We start from the raw sequence: 22,893 nt of genomic DNA, 5'->3' as shown, positions 1-22,893 counted from the left end.
GGAGGTGCTGCGCTTAGGGCCATTCCCTGCACCATCTGTGGCCGCAGAGGCCACACTGTGGGTCGGTGCTGGGGAGGTTCCTCAGGGAGTCGAGGCAGCAGGCAGGGCACTATCGTGTCACCCTAGGTGAGTCGGCACCAGGCTTACCCATACTGTTGCCCACATGTATGTGTTTATCAAATGTTCTGAGTTTTCCCCGCATTCCCAGCATAAGGTGCTCGTAGATTCAGGCGCAGCTGTGAATTTTATTGACCGTTCATTTGCCCATAGTTTAGGGATTCCCGTTATTCCTGTGGATATGGGCACGCCCTAGATAGTCGACCATTAGGGTCAGGGCTGATTAGGGAGGCCACCGCTCCACTAAGCATGGTTACGCAGGAGGGTCACAAGGAGAGAATCAGTCTCTTCCTTATTGATTATCCTGTGTTTCCCGTGGTGCTGGGCCTACCCTGGCTGGCCTGTCATGATCCCACTATTCCGTGGCAACAGAGGGCTCTCAAGGGGTGGTCAGGAGAGTGCTCAGGGAGGTGTGTGGGGGTTTCCATCGGTGAGACTACGGTGGAAAGTCCATACCAGGTCCCCACGTGTGCATCCCCTCAGAATATGCTGAATCTGTAAGAAGAAGCCGACTCAATTACCACCCCATCGACGGGGGGAATGTGTGATAAATCTCCTGGTAGACGCAGCACTTCCCAGGAGTCACATGTATCCTCTGTCACAGGAGGAGACGCGGCTATGGAAACATGTGTCTCCAAATCCCTGAGGCAGGGATACATTCGGACCTCCACTTCACCTGCCTCCTCGAGTTTATTTTTTGTGAAGATGAAGGATGGGGGTCTGCGCCCGTGTATTGACTATCGAGGTATCAATCAGATCACTGTGAGGTACAGCTACCCGCTGCCTCTCATCGCCAGTGCGATCGAGTCAATGGAAGGGGCGCGCTTCTTCACAAAATTGGATCTCAGGAGCGCTTACAACCTGGTGCGTATCCGGGAGGGGGACCAGTGGAAGACTGCATTTAGTATCACCTCAGGGCACTATGAGTACCTCGTCATGCCAAACGGGTTGATGAATGCTCCATCAGTCTTCCAGGCCTTTGTTGAGGAGATTTTCTGGGACCTGCACGGGCAGGGTGTAGTGGTGTATATCTACGACATGTGTATACTCCGCTACACGCACCGAGCATGTGTCCCTGATGTGCAGGGTGCTTGGTCAACTGTTGGAGCATGACCTGTACATCAAGGCTGAGAAATGTCTGTTCTTCCAACAGTCCATCTCCTTCCTAGGGTACAGCATTTCCAAGTCAGGGGTGGAGATGGAGAGTTACCACATTTCAGCCCTGCGTAATTGGCTGACTCCCACCACGGTAAAGGAAGTGCAGCGGTTTATCCTGGGTTTTGGTCAGGAAGCAGCTCCCATTACCTCACTGCTAAAGGGGGAACCGGTGAGGCTGCAGTGGTCGGCTGAGGCGGACAGGGCTTTTGGTCACCTGAAGGCTCTGTTTACCTCAGCTCCCGTGCTGGCTCATCCTGAGCACGCCACCAAAGCTCCACCCCTGTGCTTTCTTTTCAAAGAAGCTCAGCCTGGCGGAGCGAAACTACAGTGGGGAGAACAAGTATTTGATACACTGACGATTTTGCAGGTTTTCCTACTTACAAAGCATGTAGAGGTCTGTAATTTTTATCATAGGTACACTTCAACTGTGAGAGACGGAAACATTTTCACATTTTATGATTTTTAAGTAATTAATTTGCATTTTATTGCATGACATAAGCACAAAGGGCAAGAAGGTAGAGACAACAATACATCACACAAAGCAGCCACAACTGTCAGTAAGAGTGTCCATGGCTGAGTCTTTGAATGAAGAGATTGAGATAAAACTGTCCAGTTTGAGTGTTTGTTGCAGCTAGTTCCAGTCGCTAGCTGCAGCGAACTGAAAAGAGGAGTGACCCAGGGATGTGTGTGCTTTGGGGACCTTTAAGAGAATGTGACTGGCAGAACGGGTGTTGTATGTGGAGGATGGGGGCTGCAGTAGGTATCTCCTAAAAGGGTTTTATAAATAAGAATCAATCAGTGGGTCTTGCAGCGGGTATACAGAGACGACCAGTTTACAGAGGAGTATAGAGTGCAGTGATGTGTCCTATAAGGAGCATTGGTGGAAAATCTGATGGCTGAATGGTAAAGAACATTAGCAGAAGCTATTCTATGGCCATTCAAACAAGCTTGCACTAGGCTGCTAGCTACAGAAGTTTGCTTAGTTGATCAAGCATGTTTTGCCATAGTACTAGTAGCCAGTGGAACTAGTTTTAGGCAGATTAGCAAAATCGCGATTTTTAGAGATTAATTCCACCTCCTACAAGACAGATCAGTTGAGGGACGAGCTATTGCAGGAGTGAAGCCATCTATCATGAGACAATGGGCTGAGCCCTATACCTTAGTTGCTAAGCACCACATTTTCTGAAACTGTGGTGACATCCCTGCTGACCAGTTTGATTGAATTTGAAGGTTAATCTAATCCAACAGGTGTCCCCAAAGCAGCATCATGCACATATGTATGACCACTCTGCGGTACAAAAACCCAACCATTGACAAACCTATGCGTAGTTTGTCTAATACGTTTTATTATGACAGTAGACTACTGTCTGAATCACATCTCAGCTTCCACTCAGTGCGTTCTGACTTAGAGTAACCTTTAATTTCCATCATCTACCGGCCCTCAGCACGCGCCACCTCAACGAGTCCAATCAAAAGCCAGGGAATGCCTCCTGTGCAATAATACCATGACGACGCGTCTGTCACTTCTGGGCTGAGAGCAGCGACCAATATCATCAGACAGACGATGCGGGAATTCAATTGCAATTCGTGCAATAAAATAACGCTTTCCCTTTCGTCGCTGATACACCAGGTGTTTGATTCAAGGTAAGTGTCTTGATAAACTATTATTTCTCGGTGATGCGCTTAGCGGCATCCGGCGAGGTCCAGATGTGTTTGATTCTGTGCATCCAGCCAGTTGCTGCGCGCGGTAGGCTACGGGGCAGAGCAGAGGATGGAAGACTGAGCGTCCCGGTCACCTAGAGTAAATTGTTATCTGTAGGCTACAGATATATATTCCAGATAGGAGATCATGACTTTTTGACAAGCCTGTATCTTCTCTGCTCAACCAATTTCACTCTATTTTTAAATGATTTTCATTATCCCCGTTGCATGCTGGTTGAGTGTACAAAAATGGCACACCTTGCAGATAACATTTGTCAGCAGTGAGCCCATTGACTTCAAATGGTCAAATATGTTTCACATTGATTTTAATGAATAATTCCATAAATAATTACTTGCTGATGTGCCTTTGTTCATTATAGAATAGAACAGAATCCAAATGTTTACTGCAAATTGTATTGAATTACATTTTTATTCAGTGTATATTATATTATTGGATGTTTGTTTTGCAAGGATTTTCTGGTGTACACAATCTGTTATTCCTAAAGCTTTGGTCAAGTGGAGGCCAGAAATGTATAAGATTTGTTTAAACTTCCCATTTGATTATTATATTTAGAAATTGTTGGTTCTCTTTCATTATTACAATATCAAGTTTTTTTTATTTAAGCTATTCACAAACAAGTATCTGAGATAGATCTCTGTTACTGGCCTCCTGGATTCATTTGAAACTTGAACATGAAAACTATGCTTAGACCAACAAGTGACGTTAAAATAAAAAGGGAAATGAAGCTTTTAAAACAAGCCAGACAACGGAGTGTCCACTGCAAAAGGCCCATGATCATCAGACATTCGAGAGGTGAGCGAGATAAATGTGATCTGACAGGATTCTTCAAAGAACCCCTTTTAATGGATCTTCGAATAACCTTTTGGGGTACATTTTTTAAACTCCCACCCGTTATTAATATTATTATTTGTAATAATATTAATAATAATACTCATAACAATAACAATTACACACTATTTTAGTTCTCAGTGTTTATTATGATTTTAGTGGCAAAGCAGTATAAAAAAATCTAAATATGAGAAACTCCCAGCAGAGCCCCTAGTCCAATGGGCATCTGGCATGTTGACCCAAAGACAGAATGGTTTTGCAGTGCATGGTGATCAAACAGGTTTCCTGTTTTAATCATCAGAGGTGTAGGGAGGGTGAAGTCTGTGAATCCCCAAAATAATCATTATACAGATGATTAACAAAATATCCACACAACAGTATTCATACCTTTTTTTGGTGAATGTGAATGAAAAAAAAAACTGTTTTGATAATGGTTTTCATACACATACCTCGTCCATAATGTAGAAGCCTATGGGATATTCATTGACAAAGGAAGGGAGGAGGATGGTAAATGTGATCTGCATAACATACCAATACCAATTGACATACCTTTGTATGCCTCCTTGCCTGTATACCTGCAGACACAGACACAAAAGTGAGCAGTTCAGTCATCTGCACCCAATACAGCTACCGTAGCCTTCAACATATTCTAATAGCCTACATATTCTTACCTTTAGATTGATATTAATTGAATTGTGTCCATTTTCTGTTTTAGAAAGATCTGCACAAATATGAAAAGATATATGGTATCATCATAAAACAATATCAATTTAGTTCATACAAGGGAAAATCTTACCTTAAATTGCGGAGGTCTTTACATTTTTCAGTAAGTGCCTGCACCTGCTGTCCTTTCACATTCAAATCCAAATGTTTCAGTTGGGCACTTAGGTTCCTGTAAGAACCCCCTCCAACTAAGGAGGTTCCTCGATGAACCCCACCTCCTATGGGGTTCTTGGAAGAACTTTTTGGGGGCAATTTTCAGTGCTAAGAACCCTAAGGTTCTTTGAAAAACTTTAAGGATCTTAGAAGAACCGTTGTATAAGCCCTAATTTTTAGAGTGTACATTGTAGGCCTGCTCTTGCATTATGTTACTATTAGGCTAAGTCTACCTACATATCTATTGAGAAAGTCTATGGCAAATAGAATAGGTCATTTGTCATGTGAGGTGCAGTGTTGTGCTCTGCCCGACTCCAGCGGTGCCAGTCATGTTCAAATAAACTATTGTCTGTAAAAACATACAAATATAGAAAACTATCGTCTGTCACATCACAATATCATGGACGATTTCTGTCAAACATCGTTGATTTACGATTATATTGTAATATCCCCAACCCTAGTATGGACACCATAATCAACATTTTGTTTGACAGAGTTTGAACTGTACCATTGACAAATGTTGTGCACTCAAGTTGTGAATATCTTGTCCACTGTTAAGCTTGTTTGTACTGCTGAAGTCATTTACTTGGCTTGTAGCAACTACAATCAAATCAAGCTGGTCTATTGGAGAGAGCTTGTACTTAAACACAGAGCGTCTATTGTCTGCCAGGGATGGTCCGATGGGATATGTGCACACAGATGCACAGTTTTACGCCCTCCTCTCTTATGCCATGTTTCTGTCTGCAGTAGCTTTCTTCTGTGGAGCATTCTTCTGTGGAGCATTCTTCTGTGGAGCATTCTTCTGTGGAGCATTCTTCTGTGGAGCATTCTTCTTATGTAATAGGTTTCAGAGGGTTGGTCAAAGGCCTATATCATTCACCAGAGGGTATGGTTATATCTATTGGTTGAACCAGAAGTTTGAGGTCTATCAGCTTGTCAGCATGGCATATATAGGCTAAATGTCATGGCCTGCACCCCTGCATCCAGGCTAATGTATCCTACACTCAGCAGTGTGGGAGATGGCAGAGAAAGGAAGATATCATAGAGAACCTTTAGTTTCAGATTAGGCTAGTTGTTTTGGTGGTTGTCTGGTATGTTTACTGTCTGGTTGCACACACACACACACACACACACACACACACACACACACACACACACACACACACACACACACACACACACACACACACACACACACACACACACACACACACACACACACACACACACACACACACAGTCTGACCCCTCCAGTGGCAGTCCTAGATGTGGCACTGTGTGGTGTGCTGGGCTACTGGCACAATGGTGACTTTGAGCTTTCTCCAGGAGGACTGCCTGCGGAGGCGAGAGGAGAGGGTGGCGTTGGTCACACAAAAGGCCCCATTCACAATCCTTTAAGGAAGCAGTGATTCACTCTTACTGCGGCCTGCCTGCCTGTCCACCAACTATGGGAGGAGGGATGGCAAGATATTACTGAATTAATCCACTGTGTATGGTCGTACTTCATTTCCAAAGCTTCTGCCCTGTTACACAAAGCTCAATTATTGACCAATTGTTCCCCCCCGATTCATTCTTGATGTTCTTTTGATTGTTCTATTGGTTGAAGCTTTATAATGGACTTAAGGCCAGGCACCACTCCCTAGCAGGGTATCCCCCCTTAATCATATCACAATCAACTTGAATGTGGACACAAATAAAAACATTTTTTGTATAATTCTGCCAGAAATAGTTCATTAAAATATGCAAATTAGGTAATATCTCATTAAATATTAGCATATCATCAAATCCTTTTTTTCTGGACACAGGAACAGGTCAGCCTAAATATCTTGGTTTCATTTTGATAAGACACTCCAGGACAGGACTTCACGGATTGTGAAGAAATATATATATATTTTTCTATCAGTAAAACACTAAAGAAAGGTATGTAAAATGTATTTTTGGTGCATTTTTCGGAAGAAAATGTCATCTAGAATAAACATTTGACAACCTGTCAACAGTTCCCTATGTATAAGTATATATACGTCTGTAATTATGTATACGTCTGGAAAATAAATTTAGGGATAACCACACAACATTTGGTGAATCCAGATGCTTCTGAAGCTGAGAAAAATGAGTTTGAAAATATAGTTGGGAAATGGCAGTTAAAGACAAATGACAAACATCTATTTGGACAACATTCTCTTTGAAATAGCCTTTTAAATGATGTGTAATTCAATGTAGTGAGCTTTGAAATTATGGATGTATGTCCATTTAAAGTGGTTACAATTCACCATTTTGATAAACTAACGAATATATACATTTTCATAACTTTTTGACATTTTGACATTTTGGAAAATACTGATATTAAAACCTGTTTGGGATAGGGGCAGCATTTTCACGTTTGGATGAAAAGCGTGCCCAGAGTAAACTGCCTGCTACTCAGGCCCAGTTGATAATATATGCATATTATTATTAGTATTGGATAGAAAACACTGAAGTTTCTAAAACTGTTTGAATTATGTATGTGAGTATAACAGAACTCATATGGCTTGCAAAAACCTGAGAAAAATCCAACCAGGAAGTGGGAAATCTGAGGTTTGTAGTTTTTCATCTCATTGCCTATCAAATATACAGTGTCTATGGAGTCTTATTGCACTTCCCAAGGCTTCCACTAGATGTCAACAGTCTTTAGAACCTTGTTTGATGCTTCTACTGTGAAGGAGGGGGGAATGGGAGCTGAATGAGTCAGAGGTCTGCCAGAGTGGCATGAGCTGATCACGCACCTTCACGTGAGAGTTAGCTTGCGTTCCATTGCATTTCTGAAGACAAAGGAATTCTCCGGTTGGAACATTATTGAAGATTTATGATAAAAACATCCTAAAGATTGATTCTATACATTGTTTGACATGTTTCTATGAACTGTAATATGACTTTTCTTCTGAACTTTCGCCTGGACCTGCCCGCGCGTCGTGAGTTTGGATTTGTGAACTGAACGCGCTAACAAAGGAAGGTATTTGGACATAAATGATGGACTTTATCGAACAAATCAAACATTTATTGTGGAACTGGGATTCCTGGGAGTGCATTCTGATGAAGATCATCAAAGGTAAGTGAGTATTTATAACACTTTTCTGACTTCTGTTGACTCCAATACGGTGGATATCTGTATGGCTTGATTTGTTGTCTGAGCGCCGTACTCAGATTGTTGCATGGTTTGCTTTTTCCGTAAAGTAAAAAAAAAATCTGACACAGCAGTTGCAAAGAAGTTTATCTTTAATTTGGTGTATTGCACTTGTGAATTTATGAAAGTTTAATTTTTCAAAAAAATATTTTAGAATTTCGCGCACTGCTTTTTCAGCAGAATGTTGTCGAGGGGTTCCGCTTCATAACTTTTTCACCATTTTGATAAACAAACGAATATATACATTTTCATAACTTTTTGACATTTTGACATTTTGGATAATACTGATATTAATGGACCAAAATACCTACAAATCTCAAAATTGATAAGTACATGCAAAATTGTCATTTTAGCCTGTCGTGCCTGCTCCTATCGCAAGTGTGAGTTCCAAAACAAGGCTCGTGACCTGCAGCCTCGCCCGTCTGCTGGAGAGAGGGGAAATAGAGTGGAAGAGAGAGAGAGAGGTTTGACTTGTTAGTCAGGCCTCCTTCACCAGGTCTCCTTATGGCCTCCTTCACCAGGTCTCCTCAAGGCCTCCTTCACCAGGTCTCCTCATGGCCTCCTTCTCCAGGTCTCCTCAAGGCCTCCTTCATCAGGTCTCCTCAAGGCCTCCTTCACCAGGTCTCCTCATGGCCTCCTTCACCAGGTCTCCTCAAGGCCTCCTTCACCAGGTCTCCTCATGGCCTCCTTCCCTAGGTCTCCTCATGGCCTCCTTCACCAGATCTCCTCATGGCCTCCTTCACCAGGTCTCCTCATGGCCTCCTTCACCAGCTCTCCTCATGGCCTCCTTCACCAGGTCTCCTCATGACCTCCTTCACCAGGTCTCCTCAAGGCCTCCTTCACCAGGTCTCCTCATGGCCTCCTTCACCAGGTCTCCTCATGGCCTCCTTCCCTAGATCTCCTCAAGGCCTCCTTCACCAGGTCTCCTCATGGACTCCTTCACCAGGTCTCCTCATGGCCTCCTTCACCAGGTCTCCATATGGCCTCCTGCTTTGCCCCTTATCTCACCTTGCCTCTCTTTGCTTTGTTCTGAGTCTTAGTACCCTGGGCACCTGGCACGGCTCACACATGGGTCAAGTCACGGTGTGACACAGCCTCCTCTCCTCCTCATACAACATTACCTTTGTACTATCACCTGTCACCTGTACAGTCAATCTCACTTGTGTTTTAATACCAGACAGCCCCTCCCACAGCGGTTAGCCCCTTCTCCTGTGTGATGTTATAAGTCATTACCCAGTCTCAGACAGAAAAGGCATCGGTAACTCAGTGTATCCAACCACTGGAACAGTCACACATGAAAGAAGTTTAATCATCCATTTTATTCCTAGCTAGACAAATATTACAAAAATAACAGAAGTGTGGTCAAAGTTATGAGTTCGAATGCCACGGTGCAAACAGTTAATGTTTTATCGGTCATGTTTTGTTTATTCTTCCCTCCCTGATTGGGATAGTTCACTTTAGCCTAATAATTCTTCACGTCAGCCGCCATGCTTTTGACCTTGGGTTCCAGTGGCAGCCCAGATTGTGGCAGTGGCAGAATGCAAAATGACAGGCCTCTCTCATCTTTTCTCTCACCATAATTTGCAAATACATTCATTAAAAATCCTACAATGTGATTTCCTGGATTTTTTTTCTAATTTTGTCTGTCATAGTTGAAGTGTACCTATGATGAAAATTACAGGCCTCTCATCTTTTTAAGTGGGAGAACTTGCAAAATTGGTGGCTGACTAAATACTTTTTTGCCCCACTGTAGCTATCGTCATCCCTGTTAACACACACACACACACACACACACATAACATAGCCTATTTCACAGACATAATCCTCACGTCACACACAGAATCCCTTTCAGTGAAGTTTTAACAAACATTGTTTTAAATCTGGTATATAGTAGTAGCACACCTTTCACCCAGTTGAGGATTTGTGTTAACATGACTCAGCATCAGCCCCCTCTTTTCTTTCTTCCTCACCCCCTCCTTGCCCTCTCTTTCCCTTTCTTTCTTTCTTTCTTTCTTTCTCTCTCTCTCTCTCTCTCTCTCTCTCTCTCTCTCTCTCCCTTTCTCTCTCTCTCTCTCCCTTTCTTTCTCTCTCTGTCTCTCTCTTTAGTCTCTCTCTCTCTCTCTCTCCATCTTTCTTTCTCTCTCTCCCTCTCTTTCTCTGTCTCTCTCTCTGTATCTCTATCACTCTCTCTCTGTCTCTCTATTACTCTCTTTCTCTGTCTCTCTCTCTGTCTCTCTATTACTCTCTCTCTCTGTCTCTCTCTGTCTCTGTCTCTGTCTCAATCTCTTTCTCTCTCGGTCTCTCTTTCTCTGTCTCTCTCTCTCTCAATCTCTCTCTCTCTCTCTCTGTCTCTATCTGTCTGTCTCTCTCTCTCTCTCTCTCTCTCTCTCTCTCTCTCTCTCTCTCTCCCCCTGTCATCTGTCATTGCATCGTGGGTTGCAATGCAACTCTCCCTCCATCTCTTTCCCTCTCACACTCATTTGATCTTTCTCTCTTTCCCTTCTCTCTCACGCTGTCACACTTTCTCTCATTCTTTCTTTCTCTATTTCCTGTCACAGTCAGTCTGCTGTCTGTCTGTATCTATGCCTTGATGTACAGAGTTGTGTGGGATATGGGGTTAGATAGGGAGCTCTGAGCTCCAGCAGTCTGGCTGGCTACAGGGGGACAGTGAGTGAAGAGCATTCAGGCAGAACTGTATTCTACAGCACACGGCTGTCTGTCTTATTATGTAGGCCAAGCCACCATGCTGTGCATTACCATTGTTTGATGCTTGAGAAACCCCCACTAAAACATTAGAAGAATCGATTAAAACCTATTATCTTAGAGTATGGAGTCTGCTGACTGTTGGGTTAAAAAGCTCAGATGCTGTCAAAGGAATTGTAGCTAACGCACTGATGTTATTATACATGTATAACATACAATAGACATGTTATAAATAGCATATTCTCGTACTATGTTCAAATGTTGCTTTTTTGTCGTCTCTTGTCTAGGCGTAAGGTGCTGCTGCCATTGTAATCAGATAAACACAAAAGAGCAGAAGAAGAAGGACCAGGAAATGAATAACTTCCCCCGACAGTGGTAGCAGGATTACGACCCATCATTCTCTCTCCTACCATTCACATCTCAGGGTTGGAGGAGCTGTCTCAGTGATAAACTACCTGCTCAGAGCATAAGCCTTGCAACCCACCCCTATCCCCCACTCACTCACACACACCCAGTCAGGATGAAGCTGAAAGAGGACCTGAACCCAGTGCTGCTGCTGCTCTTCCAGGTGACGGTGTGGCTGTACTCTGTCCTAGCCTTCCTCCCCTCCTACCTCTTCAGCTCTGTGTCAGAATCAGACGCAGGCCTCGGGTCAGAACAGGAGCGGGCTCAGAGACTCAAGGCCCGGTCTGTGACGGGTCGCCCCGCGGGGCCCTACAGGGCCATGGGCGCCACGAAGAGGCTGGTGTCGTCCCTGCACCCCGGGGTGGACACACTGGATAAGGTGTTTGAGGACGCATCCAGAAGGTTCCCTGACAGAGACTGCCTGGGCACCAGAGAGGTAGTCATGGAGGAGGATGAGAGGCAGAGCAACGGAAAGTTCTTCAAGAAGGTAAGGACAGGAAGGACAGCGTGAGGACTTTCTGTCGGGCAAAAAAGTCAGGTGTGTTTTCTGAACAAGACCTTGTTCTGCCAAGTCAGTCTAGCCAAAACAGGAGAGAACTATCACTCATACAAAACACACCTCTCTTGCCCAACAGAAAGGCTTCATGTCACCTCACACAGCTCACCAACATACAGAATATAGGGCAATCTAAAACACTGTCGCTGTGTGTGTGTGACTTGCAACACTTTTAATTACACACCAATCCTCAGGCTAATCCCACTAGTCTAATCACAGTGCTGTTGAAACTCATGTTGCTGCAATAAAACAATGGAGTGTACTTGGCCACCCCTTGACTTCCTGAACAATGAGACTTACAGTGAAAAACACATTGAATACATTTATTTAAATGTTCTTATTGTTTCACTGACACTGTGTGAAAGTGCGTTAGCCTGGCCTGTGCCAGGTCTGGGTGTGTGCAGTACCAGTGTTATACCAGTAGAGGACAGTATCACCACTGTTTTTTATGAGTGTTGTGATTCAAATTCCAAAAGTTAAAAAGCACACAACCTCAAGCTGTAGGCTTTACTGTGGATAAAACAAACACGGTGAACTATTCTGCCCTCCTGGTTCCCTCCCATGCATAAAACAAACACGGTGAACTATTCTTCCCTCCTCCACCTCTCCATCTTATAAAACAAACACGGTGAACTATTCTGCCCTCCTGGTTCCCTCCAATGCATAAAACAAACACGGTGAACTATTCTTCCCTCCTCCACCTCTCCATCTTATAAAACAAACACTGTGAACTATTCTTCCCTCCTCCACCTCTCCATCTTATAAAACAAACACTGTGAACTATTCTTCCCTCCTCCATCTCTCCCTCGCATAAAACAAACACTGTGAACTATCCTTCCCTCCTCCATCTCTCCCTCGCATAAAACAAACACTGTGAGCTATTCTTCCCTCCTCCACCTCTCCATCTTATAAAACAAACACTGTGAACTATTCTTCCCTCCTCCACCTCTCCCACGCATAAAACAAACACTGTGAACTATCCTTCCCTCCTCCACCTCTCCCACGCATAAAACAAACACTGTGAACTATTCTTCCCTCCTCCACCTCTCCATCTTATAAAACAAACACTGTGAACTATTCTTCCCTCCTCCACCTCTCCCTCGCATAAAACAAACACTGTGAACTATTCTTCCCTCCTCCACCTCTCCCACGCATAAAACAAACACTGTGAACTATCCTTCCCTCCTCCATCTCTCCCTCGCATAAAACACACTGTGAACTATCCTTCCCTCCTCCATCTCTCCCTCGCATAAAACAAACACTGTGAACTATTCTTCCCTCCATCTCTCCCACGCATAAAACAAACACTGTGAACTATTCTTCCCTCCTCCATCTCTCCATCTTATAAAACAAACACTGTGAACTATTCTTCCCTCCTCCACCTCTCCATCTTATAAAACAAACACTGTGAACTATTCTTCCCTCCTCCACCTCTCCATCTTATAAAACAAACACTGTGAACTATTCTTCCCTCCTCCACCTCTCCCTCGCATAAAACACACACTGTGAACTATTCTTCCCTCCTCCATCTCTCCCTCGCATAAAACAAACACTGTGAACTATTCTTCCCTCCTCCACCTCTCCATCTTATAAAACAAGCACTGTGAACTATTCTTCCCTCCTCCATCTCTCCCTCGCATAAAACAAACACTGTGAACTATCCTTCCCTCCTCCATCTCTCCCACACATAAAACAAACACTGTGAACTATTATTCCCTCCTCCACCTCTCCATCTTATAAAACAAACACTGTGAACTATTCTTCCCTCCTCCATCTCTCCCTCGCATAAAACAAACACTGTGAACTATTCTTCCCTCCTCCACCTCTCCATCTTATAAAACAAACACTGTGAACTATTCTTCCCTCCTCCATCTCTCCCTCGCATAAAACAAACACTGTGAATTATTCTTCCCTCCTCCATCTCTCCCATGCATAAAACAAACACTGTGAACTATTCTTCCCTCCTCCACCTCTCCATCTTATAAAACAAACACTGTGAATTATTCTTCCCTCCTCCACCTCTACATCTTATAAAACAAACACTGTGAACTATTCTTCCCTCCTCCACCTCTTCATCTTATAAAACAAACACTGTGAACTATTCTTCCCTCCTCCACCTCTTCATCTTATAAAACAAACACTGTGAACTATTCTTCCCTCCTCCATCTCTCCCACGCATAAAACAAACACTGTGAACTATTCTTCCCTCCTCCATCTCTCCATCTTATAAAACAAACACTGTGAACTATTCTTCCCTCCTCCATCTCTCCCACGCATAAAACAAACACTGTGAACTATTCTTCCCTCCTCCATCTCTCCCACGCATAAAACACACTGTGAACTATCCTTCCCTCCTCCATCTCTCCCTCGCATAAAACAAACACTGTGAACTATTCTTCCCTCCTCCATCTCTCCATCTTATAAAACAAACACTGTGAACTATCCTTCCCTCCTCCATCTCTCCATCTTATAAAACAAACACTGTGAACTATTCTTCCCTCCTCCATCTCTCCATCTTATAAAACAAACACTGTGAACTATTCTTCCCTCCTCCACCTCTCCCTCGCATAAAACACACTGTGAACTATCCTTCCCTCCTCCATCTCTCCCTCGCATAAAACAAACACTGTGAACTATTCTTCCCTCCTCCATCTCTCCCACGCATAAAACAAACACTGTGAACTATTCTTCCCTCCTCCATCTCTCCCACGCATAAAACACACTGTGAACTATCCTTCCCTCCTCCACCTCTCCCTCGCATAAAACAAACACTGTGAACTATTCTTCCCTCCTCCATCTCTCCATCTTATAAAACAAACACTGTGAACTATTCTTCCCTCCTCCACCTCTCCATCTTATAAAACAAACACTGTGAACTATTCTTCCCTCCTCCATATCTCCCTCGCATAAAACAAACACTGTGAACTATTCTTCCCTCCTCCACCTCTCCATCTTATAAAACAAACACTGTGAACTATTCTTCCCTCCTCCATCTCTCCCTCGCATAAAACAAACACTGTGAACTATTCTTCCCTCCTCCATCTCTCCCTCGCATAAAACAAACACTGTGAACTATTCTTCCCTCCTCCATCTCTCCCACGCATAAAACAAACACTGTGAACTATTCTTCCCTCCTCCACCTCTCCATCTTATAAAACAAACACTGTGAACTATTCTTCCCTCCTCCATCTCTCCCACGCATAAAACAAATACTGTGAACTATTCTTCCCTCCTCCACCTCTCCCACGCATAAAACAAACACTGTGAACTATTCTTCCCTCCTCCATCTCTCCCACGCATAAAACAAACACTGTGAACTATGCTTCCCTCCTCCACCTCTTCATCTTATAAAACAAACACTGTGAACTATTCTTCCCTCCTCCACCTCTCCCTCGCATAAAACAAACACTGTGAACTATCCTTCCCTCCTCCACCTCTCCATCTTATAAAACAAACACTGTGAACTATTCTTCCCTCCTCCATCTCTCCCTCGCATAAAACAAACACTGTGAACTATCCTTCCCTCCTCCATCTCTCCCTCGCATAAAACAAACACTGTGAACTATCCTTCCCTCCTCCACCTCTCCCACGCATAAAACACACTGTGAACTATTCTTCCCTCCTCCACCTCTCCCTCGCATAAAACAAACACTGTGAACTATCCTTCCCTCCTCCATCTCTCCCTCGCATAAAACAAACACTGTGAACTATTCTTCCCTCCTCCACCTCTCCCACGCATAAAACAAATACTGTGAACTATTCTTCCCTCCTCCACCTCTCCCACGCATAAAACAAACACTGTGAACTATCCTTCCCTCCTCCATCTCTCCCACGCATAAAACAAACACTGTGAACTATGCTTCCCTCCTCCACCTCTTCATCTTATAAAACAAACACTGTGAACTATTCTTCCCTCCTCCACCTCTCCCACGCATAAAACAAACACTGTGAACTATTCTTCCCTCCTCCATCTCTCCCACGCATAAAACAAACACTGTGAACTATTCTTCCCTCCTCCACCTCTCCCTCGCATAAAACAAACACTGTGAACTATCCTTCCCTCCTCCATCTCTCCATCTTATAAAACAAACACTGTGAACTATCCTTCCCTCCTCCATCTCTCCATCTTATAAAACAAACACTGTGAACTATTCTTCCCTCCTCCATCTCTCCCTCGCATAAAACACACTGTGAACTATCCTTCCCTCCTCCATCTCTCCCACGCATAAAACACACTGTGAACTATTCTTCCCTCCTCCACCTCTCCCATGCATAAAACACACTGTGAACTATTCTTCCCTCCTCCACCTCTCCCTCGCATAAAACACACTGTGAACTATCCTTCACTCCTCCATCTCTCCCTCGCATAAAACACACTGTGAACTATCCTTCCCTCCTCCACCTCTCCATCTTATAAAACAAGCACTGTGAACTATTCTTCCCTCCTCCATCTCTCCCTCGCATAAAACAAACACTGTGAACTATCCTTCCCTCCTCCACCTCTCCCTCGCATAAAACAAACACTGTGAACTATTCTTCCCTCCTCCACCTCTCCATCTTATAAAACAAGCACTGTGAACTATTCTTCCCTCCTCCATCTCTCCCTCGCATAAAACAAACACTGTGAACTATCCTTCCCTCCTCCACCTCTCCATCTTATAAAACAAACACTGTGAACTATCCTTCCCTCCTCCATCTCTCCATCTTATAAAACAAACACTGTGAACTATCCTTCCCTCCTCCATCTCTCCATCTTATAAAACAAACACTGTGAACTATCCTTCCCTCCTCCATCTCTCCCTCACATAAAACAAACACTGTGAACTATTCTTCCCTCCTCCACCTCTCCATCTTATAAAACAAACACTGTGAACTATCCTTCCCTCCTCCATCTCTCCCACGCATAAAACAAACACTGTGAACTATCCTTCCCTCCTCCATCTCTCCCACACATAAAACAAACACTGTGAACTATTCTTCCCTCCTCCACCTCTCCCATGCATAAAACAAACACTGTGAACTATTCTTCCCTCCTCCATCTCTCCATCTTATAAAACAAACACTGTGAACTATCCTTCCCTCCTCCATCTCTCCATCTTATAAAACAAACACTGTGAACTATCCTTCCCTCCTCCATCTCTCCATCTTATAAAACAAACACTGTGAACTATTCTTCCCTCCTCCACCTCTCCCATGCATAAAACAAACACTGTGAACTATTCTTCCCTCCTCCACCTCTTCATCTTATAAAACAAACACTGTGAACTATTCTTCCCTCCTCCATCTCTCCCACGCATAAAACAAACACTGTGAACTATTCTTCCCTCCTCCACCTCTCCATCTTATAAAACAAACACTGTGAACTATTCTTCCCTCCTCCACCTCTCCATCTTATAAAACAAACACTGTGAACTATCCTTCCCTCCTCCATCTCTCCCTCGCATAAAACAAACACTGTGAACTATTCTTCCCTCCTCCACCTCTCCATCTTATAAAACAAACACTGTGAACTATCCTTCCCTCCTCCATCTCTCCCACGCATAAAACAAACACTGTGAACTATCCTTCCCTCCTCCATCTCTCCATCTTATAAAACAAACACTGTGAACTATTCTTCCCTCCTCCACCTCTCCATCTTATAAAACAAACACTGTGAACTATCCTTCCCTCCTCCATCTCTCCCACGCATAAAACAAACACTGTGAACTATCCTTCCCTCCTCCATCTCTCCCACGCATAAAACAAACACTGTGAACTATTCTTCCCTCCTCCATCTCTCCCTCGCATAAAACAAACACTGTGAACTATCCTTCCCTCCTCCATCTCTCCCACGCATAAAACAAACACTGTGAACTATTCTTCCCTCCTCCATCTCTCCATCTTATAAAACAAACACTGTGAACTATTCTTCCCTCCTCCATCTCTCCCTCGCATAAAACAAACACTGTGAACTATCCTTCCCTCCTCCATCTCTCCCACGCATAAAACAAACACTGTGAACTATTCTTCCCTCCTCCATCTCTCCTACGCATAAAACAAACACTGTGAACTATTCTTCCCTCCTCCATCTCTCCTACGCATAAAACAAACACTGTGAACTATGCTTCCCTCCTCCACCTCTTCATCTTATAAAACAAACACTGTGAACTATTCTTCCCTCCTCCACCTCTCCCTCGCATAAAACAAACACTGTGAACTATCCTTCCCTCCTCCACCTCTTCATCTTATAAAACAAACACTGTGAACTATTCTTCCCTCCTCCATCTCTCCCTCGCATAAAACACACTGTGAACTATCCTTCCCTCCTCCACCTCTCCCTCGCATAAAACAAACACTGTGAACTATGCTTCCCTCCTCCACCTCTTCATCTTATAAAACAAACACTGTGAACTATTCTTCCCTCCTCCACCTCTCCCTCGCATAAAACAAACACTGTGAACTATGCTTCCCTCCTCCACCTCTCCATCTTATAAAACAAACACTGTGAACTATTCTTCCCTCCTCCACCTCTCCCTCGCATAAAACAAACACTGTGAACTATCCTTCCCTCCTCCATCTCTCCCACACATAAAACAAACACTGTGAACTATTCTTCCCTCCTCCATCTCTCCCTCGCATAAAACACACTGTGAACTATCCTTCCCTCCTCCACCTCTCCCTCGCATAAAACAAACACTGTGAACTATTCTTCCCTCCTCCACCTCTCCATCTTATAAAACAAACACTGTGAACTATTCTTCCCTCCTCCACCTCTCCCTCGCATAAAACAAACACTGTGAACTATTCTTCCCTCCTCCACCTCTCCCTCGCATAAAACAAACACTGTGAACTATCCTTCCCTCCTCCACCTCTCCCTCGCATAAAACAAACACTGTGAACTATTCTTCCCTCCTCCACCTCTCCATCTTATAAAACAATCACTGTGAACTATTCTTCCCTCCTCCACCTCTCCCTCGCATAAAACAAACACTGTGAACTATTCTTCCCTCCTCCACCTCTCCCACGCATAAAACAAACACTATGAACTATCCTTCCCTCCTCCACCTCTCCCACGCATAAAACAAACACTGTGAACTATCCTTCCCTCCTCCACCTCTCCATCTTATAAAACAAACACTGTGAACTATTCTTCCCTCCTCCACCTCTCCCTCGCATAAAACAAACACTGTGAACTATTCTTCCCTCCTCCATCTCTCCCACGCATAAAACAAACACTGTGAACTATTCTTCCCTCCTCCACCTCTCCATCTTATAAAACAAACACTGTGAACTATCCTTCCCTCCTCCATCTCTCCCTCGCATAAAACAAACACTGTGAACTATCCTTCCCTCCTCCATCTCTCCCTCGCATAAAACAAACACTGTGAACTATCCTTCCCTCCTCCATCTCTCCCACGCATAAAACACACTGTGAACTATTCTTCCCTCCTCCACCTCTCCATCTTATAAAACAAACACTGTGAACTATTCTTCCCTCCTCCATCTCTCCCTCGCATAAAACACACTGTGAACTATTCTTCCCTCCTCCACCTCTCCATCTTATAAAACAAACACTGTGAACTATTCTTCCCTCCTCCATCTCTCCCTCGCATAAAACACACTGTGAACTATCCTTCCCTCCTCCATCTCTCCCACGCATAAAACACACTGTGAACTATTCTTCCCTCCTCCACCTCTCCATCTTATAAAACAAACACTGTGAACTATCCTTCCCTCCTCCACCTCTCCATCTTATAAAACAAACACTGTGAACTATTCTTCCCTCCTCCATCTCTCCCTCGCATAAAACAAACACTGTGAACTATTCTTCCCTCCTCCATCTCTCCATCTTATAAAACAAACACTGTGAACTATTCTTCCCTCCTCCATCTCTCCCTCGCATAAAACAAACACTGTGAACTATCCTTCCCTCCTCCATCTCTCCCTCGCATAAAACACACTGTGAACTATCCTTCCCTCCTCCATCTCTCCCTCGCATAAAACACACTGTGAACTATCCTTCCCTCCTCCATCTCTCCCTCGCATAAAACACACTGTGAACTATCCTTCCCTCCTCCATCTCTCCCACACATAAAACACACTGTGAACTATCCTTCCCTCCTCCATCTCTCCCTCGCATAAAACAAACACTGTGAACTATTCTTCCCTCCTCCACCTCTCCCTCGCATAAAACAAACACTGTGAACTATTTTTCCCTCCTCCATCTCTCCCACACATAAAACACACTGTGAACTATCCTTCCCTCCTCCATCTCTCCCACGCATAAAACAAACACTGTGAACTATTCTTCCCTCCTCCACCTCTCCCATGCATAAAACACACTGTGAACTATTCTTCCCTCCTCCACCTCTCCCTCGCATAAAACAAACACTGTGAACTATCCTTCCCTCCTCCATCTCTCCCTCGCATAAAACAAACACTGTGAACTATTCTTCCCTCCTCCATCTCTCCCTCGCATAAAACACACTGTGAACTATCCTTCCCTCCTCCACCTCTCCCTCGCATAAAACAAACACTGTGAACTATGCTTCCCTCCTCCACCTCTTCATCTTATAAAACAAACACTGTGAACTATTCTTCCCTCCTCCACCTCTCCCTCGCATAAAACAAACACTGTGAACTATGCTTCCCTCCTCCACCTCTCCATCTTATAAAACAAACACTGTGAACTATTCTTCCCTCCTCCACCTCTCCCTCGCATAAAACAAACACTGTGAACTATCCTTCCCTCCTCCATCTCTCCCACGCATAAAACAAACACTGTGAACTATTCTTCCCTCCTCCATCTCTCCCTCGCATAAAACACACTGTGAACTATCCTTCCCTCCTCCACCTCTCCCTCGCATAAAACAAACACTGTGAACTATTCTTCCCTCCTCCACCTCTCCATCTTATAAAACAAACACTGTGAACTATTCTTCCCTCCTCCACCTCTCCCTCGCATAAAACAAACACTGTGAACTATTCTTCCCTCCTCCACCTCTCCCTCGCATAAAACAAACACTGTGAACTATCCTTCCCTCCTCCACCTCTCCCTCGCATAAAACAAACACTGTGAACTATTCTTCCCTCCTCCACCTCTCCATCTTATAAAACAAACACTGTGAACTATTCTTCCCTCCTCCACCTCTCCCTCGCATAAAACAAACACTGTGAACTATTCCTCCCTCCTCCACCTCTCCCACGCATAAAACAAACACTATGAACTATCCTTCCCTCCTCCACCTCTCCCACGCATAAAACAAACACTGTGAACTGTCCTTCCCTCCTCCACCTCTCCATCTTATAAAACAAACACTGTGAACTATTCTTCCCTCCTCCACCTCTCCATCTTATAAAACAAACACTGTGAACTATTCTTCCCTCCTCCATCTCTCCCACGCATAAAACAAACACTGTGAACTATTCTTCCCTCCTCCACCTCTCCATCTTATAAAACAAACACTGTGAACTATCCTTCCCTCCTCCATCTCTCCCTCGCATAAAACAAACACTGTGAACTATCCTTCCCTCCTCCATCTCTCCCTCGCATAAAACAAACACTGTGAACTATCCTTCCCTCCTCCATCTCTCCCACGCATAAAACAAACACTGTGAACTATTCTTCCCTCCTCCACCTCTCCATCTTATAAAACAAACACTGTGAACTATTCTTCCCTCCTCCATCTCTCCCTCGCATAAAACACACTGTGAACTATTCTTCCCTCCTCCACCTCTCCATCTTATAAAACAAACACTGTGAACTATTCTTCCCTCCTCCATCTCTCCCTCGCATAAAACACACTGTGAACTATCCTTCCCTCCTCCATCTCTCCCACGCATAAAACACACTGTGAACTATTCTTCCCTCCTCCACCTCTCCATCTTATAAAACAAACACTGTGAACTATCCTTCCCTCCTCCACCTCTCCATCTTATAAAACAAACACTGTGAACTATTCTTCCCTCCTCCATCTCTCCCTCGCATAAAACAAACACTGTGAACTATTCTTCCCTCCTCCATCTCTCCATCTTATAAAACAAACACTGTGAACTATCCTTCCCTCCTCCACCTCTCCATCTTATAAAACAAACACTGTGAACTATTCTTCCCTCCTCCATCTCTCCCTCGCATAAAACAAACACTGTGAACTATTCTTCCCTCCTCCATCTCTCCCTCGCATAAAACACACTGTGAACTATTCTTCCCTCCTCCACCTCTCCCATGCATAAAACACACTGTGAACTATTCTTCCCTCCTCCACCTCTCCATCTTATAAAACAAGCACTGTGAACTATTCTTCCCTCCTCCATCTCTCCCTCGCATAAAACAAACACTGTGAACTATCCTTCCCTCCTCCATCTCTCCCTCGCATAAAACACACTGTGAACTATCCTTCCCTCCTCCATCTCTCCCTCGCATAAAACACACTGTGAACTATCCTTCCCTCCTCCATCTCTCCCTCGCATAAAACACACTGTGAACTATCCTTCCCTCCTCCATCTCTCCCACACATAAAACACACTGTGAACTATCCTTCCCTCCTCCATCTCTCCCTCGCATAAAACAAACACTGTGAACTATTCTTCCCTCCTCCACCTCTCCCTCGCATAAAACAAACACTGTGAACTATTCTTCCCTCCTCCATCTCTCCCACACATAAAACACACTGTGAACTATCCTTCCCTCCTCCATCTCTCCCACGCATAAAACAAACACTGAACTATTCTTCCCTCCTCCACCTCTCCCATGCATAAAACACACTGTGAACTATTCTTCCCTCCTCCACCTCTCCCTCGCATAAAACAAACACTGTGAACTATCCTTCCCTCCTCCATCTCTCCCTCGCATAAAACAAACACTGTGAACTATCCTTCCCTCCTCCACCTCTCCCTCGCATAAAACACACTGTGAACTATCCTTCCCTCCTCCACCTCTCCCTCGCATAAAACAAACACTGTGAACTATTCTTCCCTCCGCCACCTCTCCCTCGCATAAAACACACTGTGAACTATTCTTCCCTCCTCCATCTCTCTCTTTCCAAATCTCTGTTTCTCTGTGTGTCTCTATTATTTTCCATCTCTCTGCTTTCCCCCCTGGTACTTCTCGCTCTTTCTTGTTCTCTCTATTTTTCTCTGTGTCTCTCTGTCTCTCTTTTTCCCTCCCTCCCTCTCTGACATCCTGTGTGCTCTCTGTGCCCCCTTGTAGGTGATCCTTGGGCAGTACCGCTGGCTGTCCTATGCTGAGACCCACAGGGCAGCAGCCTGCTTTGGCGTTGGTCTGGCAGCGCTTGGCCAGAGGGCCCACAACAATATTGCCATCTTCTGTGAGACCAGGGCCGAGTGGGTAATAGCTGCACAGGCCTGCTTCATGCAAAACTTCCCCTG

The 22,893-nt window shown here is 44.3% G+C and overlaps 1 protein-coding gene across 1 annotated transcript in view; it reads left to right on the top strand.

Annotated features, from left to right (window-relative positions):
- The first annotated feature begins 2,004 nt into the window (after positions 1-2,004).
- The window catches only part of LOC110504108 (long-chain-fatty-acid--CoA ligase 3), a 46,666-nt gene continuing 25,777 nt past the window's right edge, over positions 2,005-22,893 (top strand). The window contains exons 1-3 of the mRNA XM_036961352.1: positions 2,005-2,919; positions 10,853-11,457; positions 22,715-22,892. Of these exons, the coding sequence (XP_036817247.1) occupies positions 11,086-11,457; positions 22,715-22,892 (550 nt within the window). The 5' untranslated portion in view covers positions 2,005-2,919; positions 10,853-11,085. The remainder of the gene's footprint in view (positions 2,920-10,852; positions 11,458-22,714; position 22,893) is intronic.

Source organism: Oncorhynchus mykiss, chromosome 24 (genome assembly GCF_013265735.2).
Source record: "Oncorhynchus mykiss isolate Arlee chromosome 24, USDA_OmykA_1.1, whole genome shotgun sequence".
Taxonomy (NCBI): Eukaryota; Metazoa; Chordata; class Actinopteri; order Salmoniformes; family Salmonidae; genus Oncorhynchus; species Oncorhynchus mykiss.
This window is presented reverse-complemented; position numbering and strand designations above follow the sequence as displayed.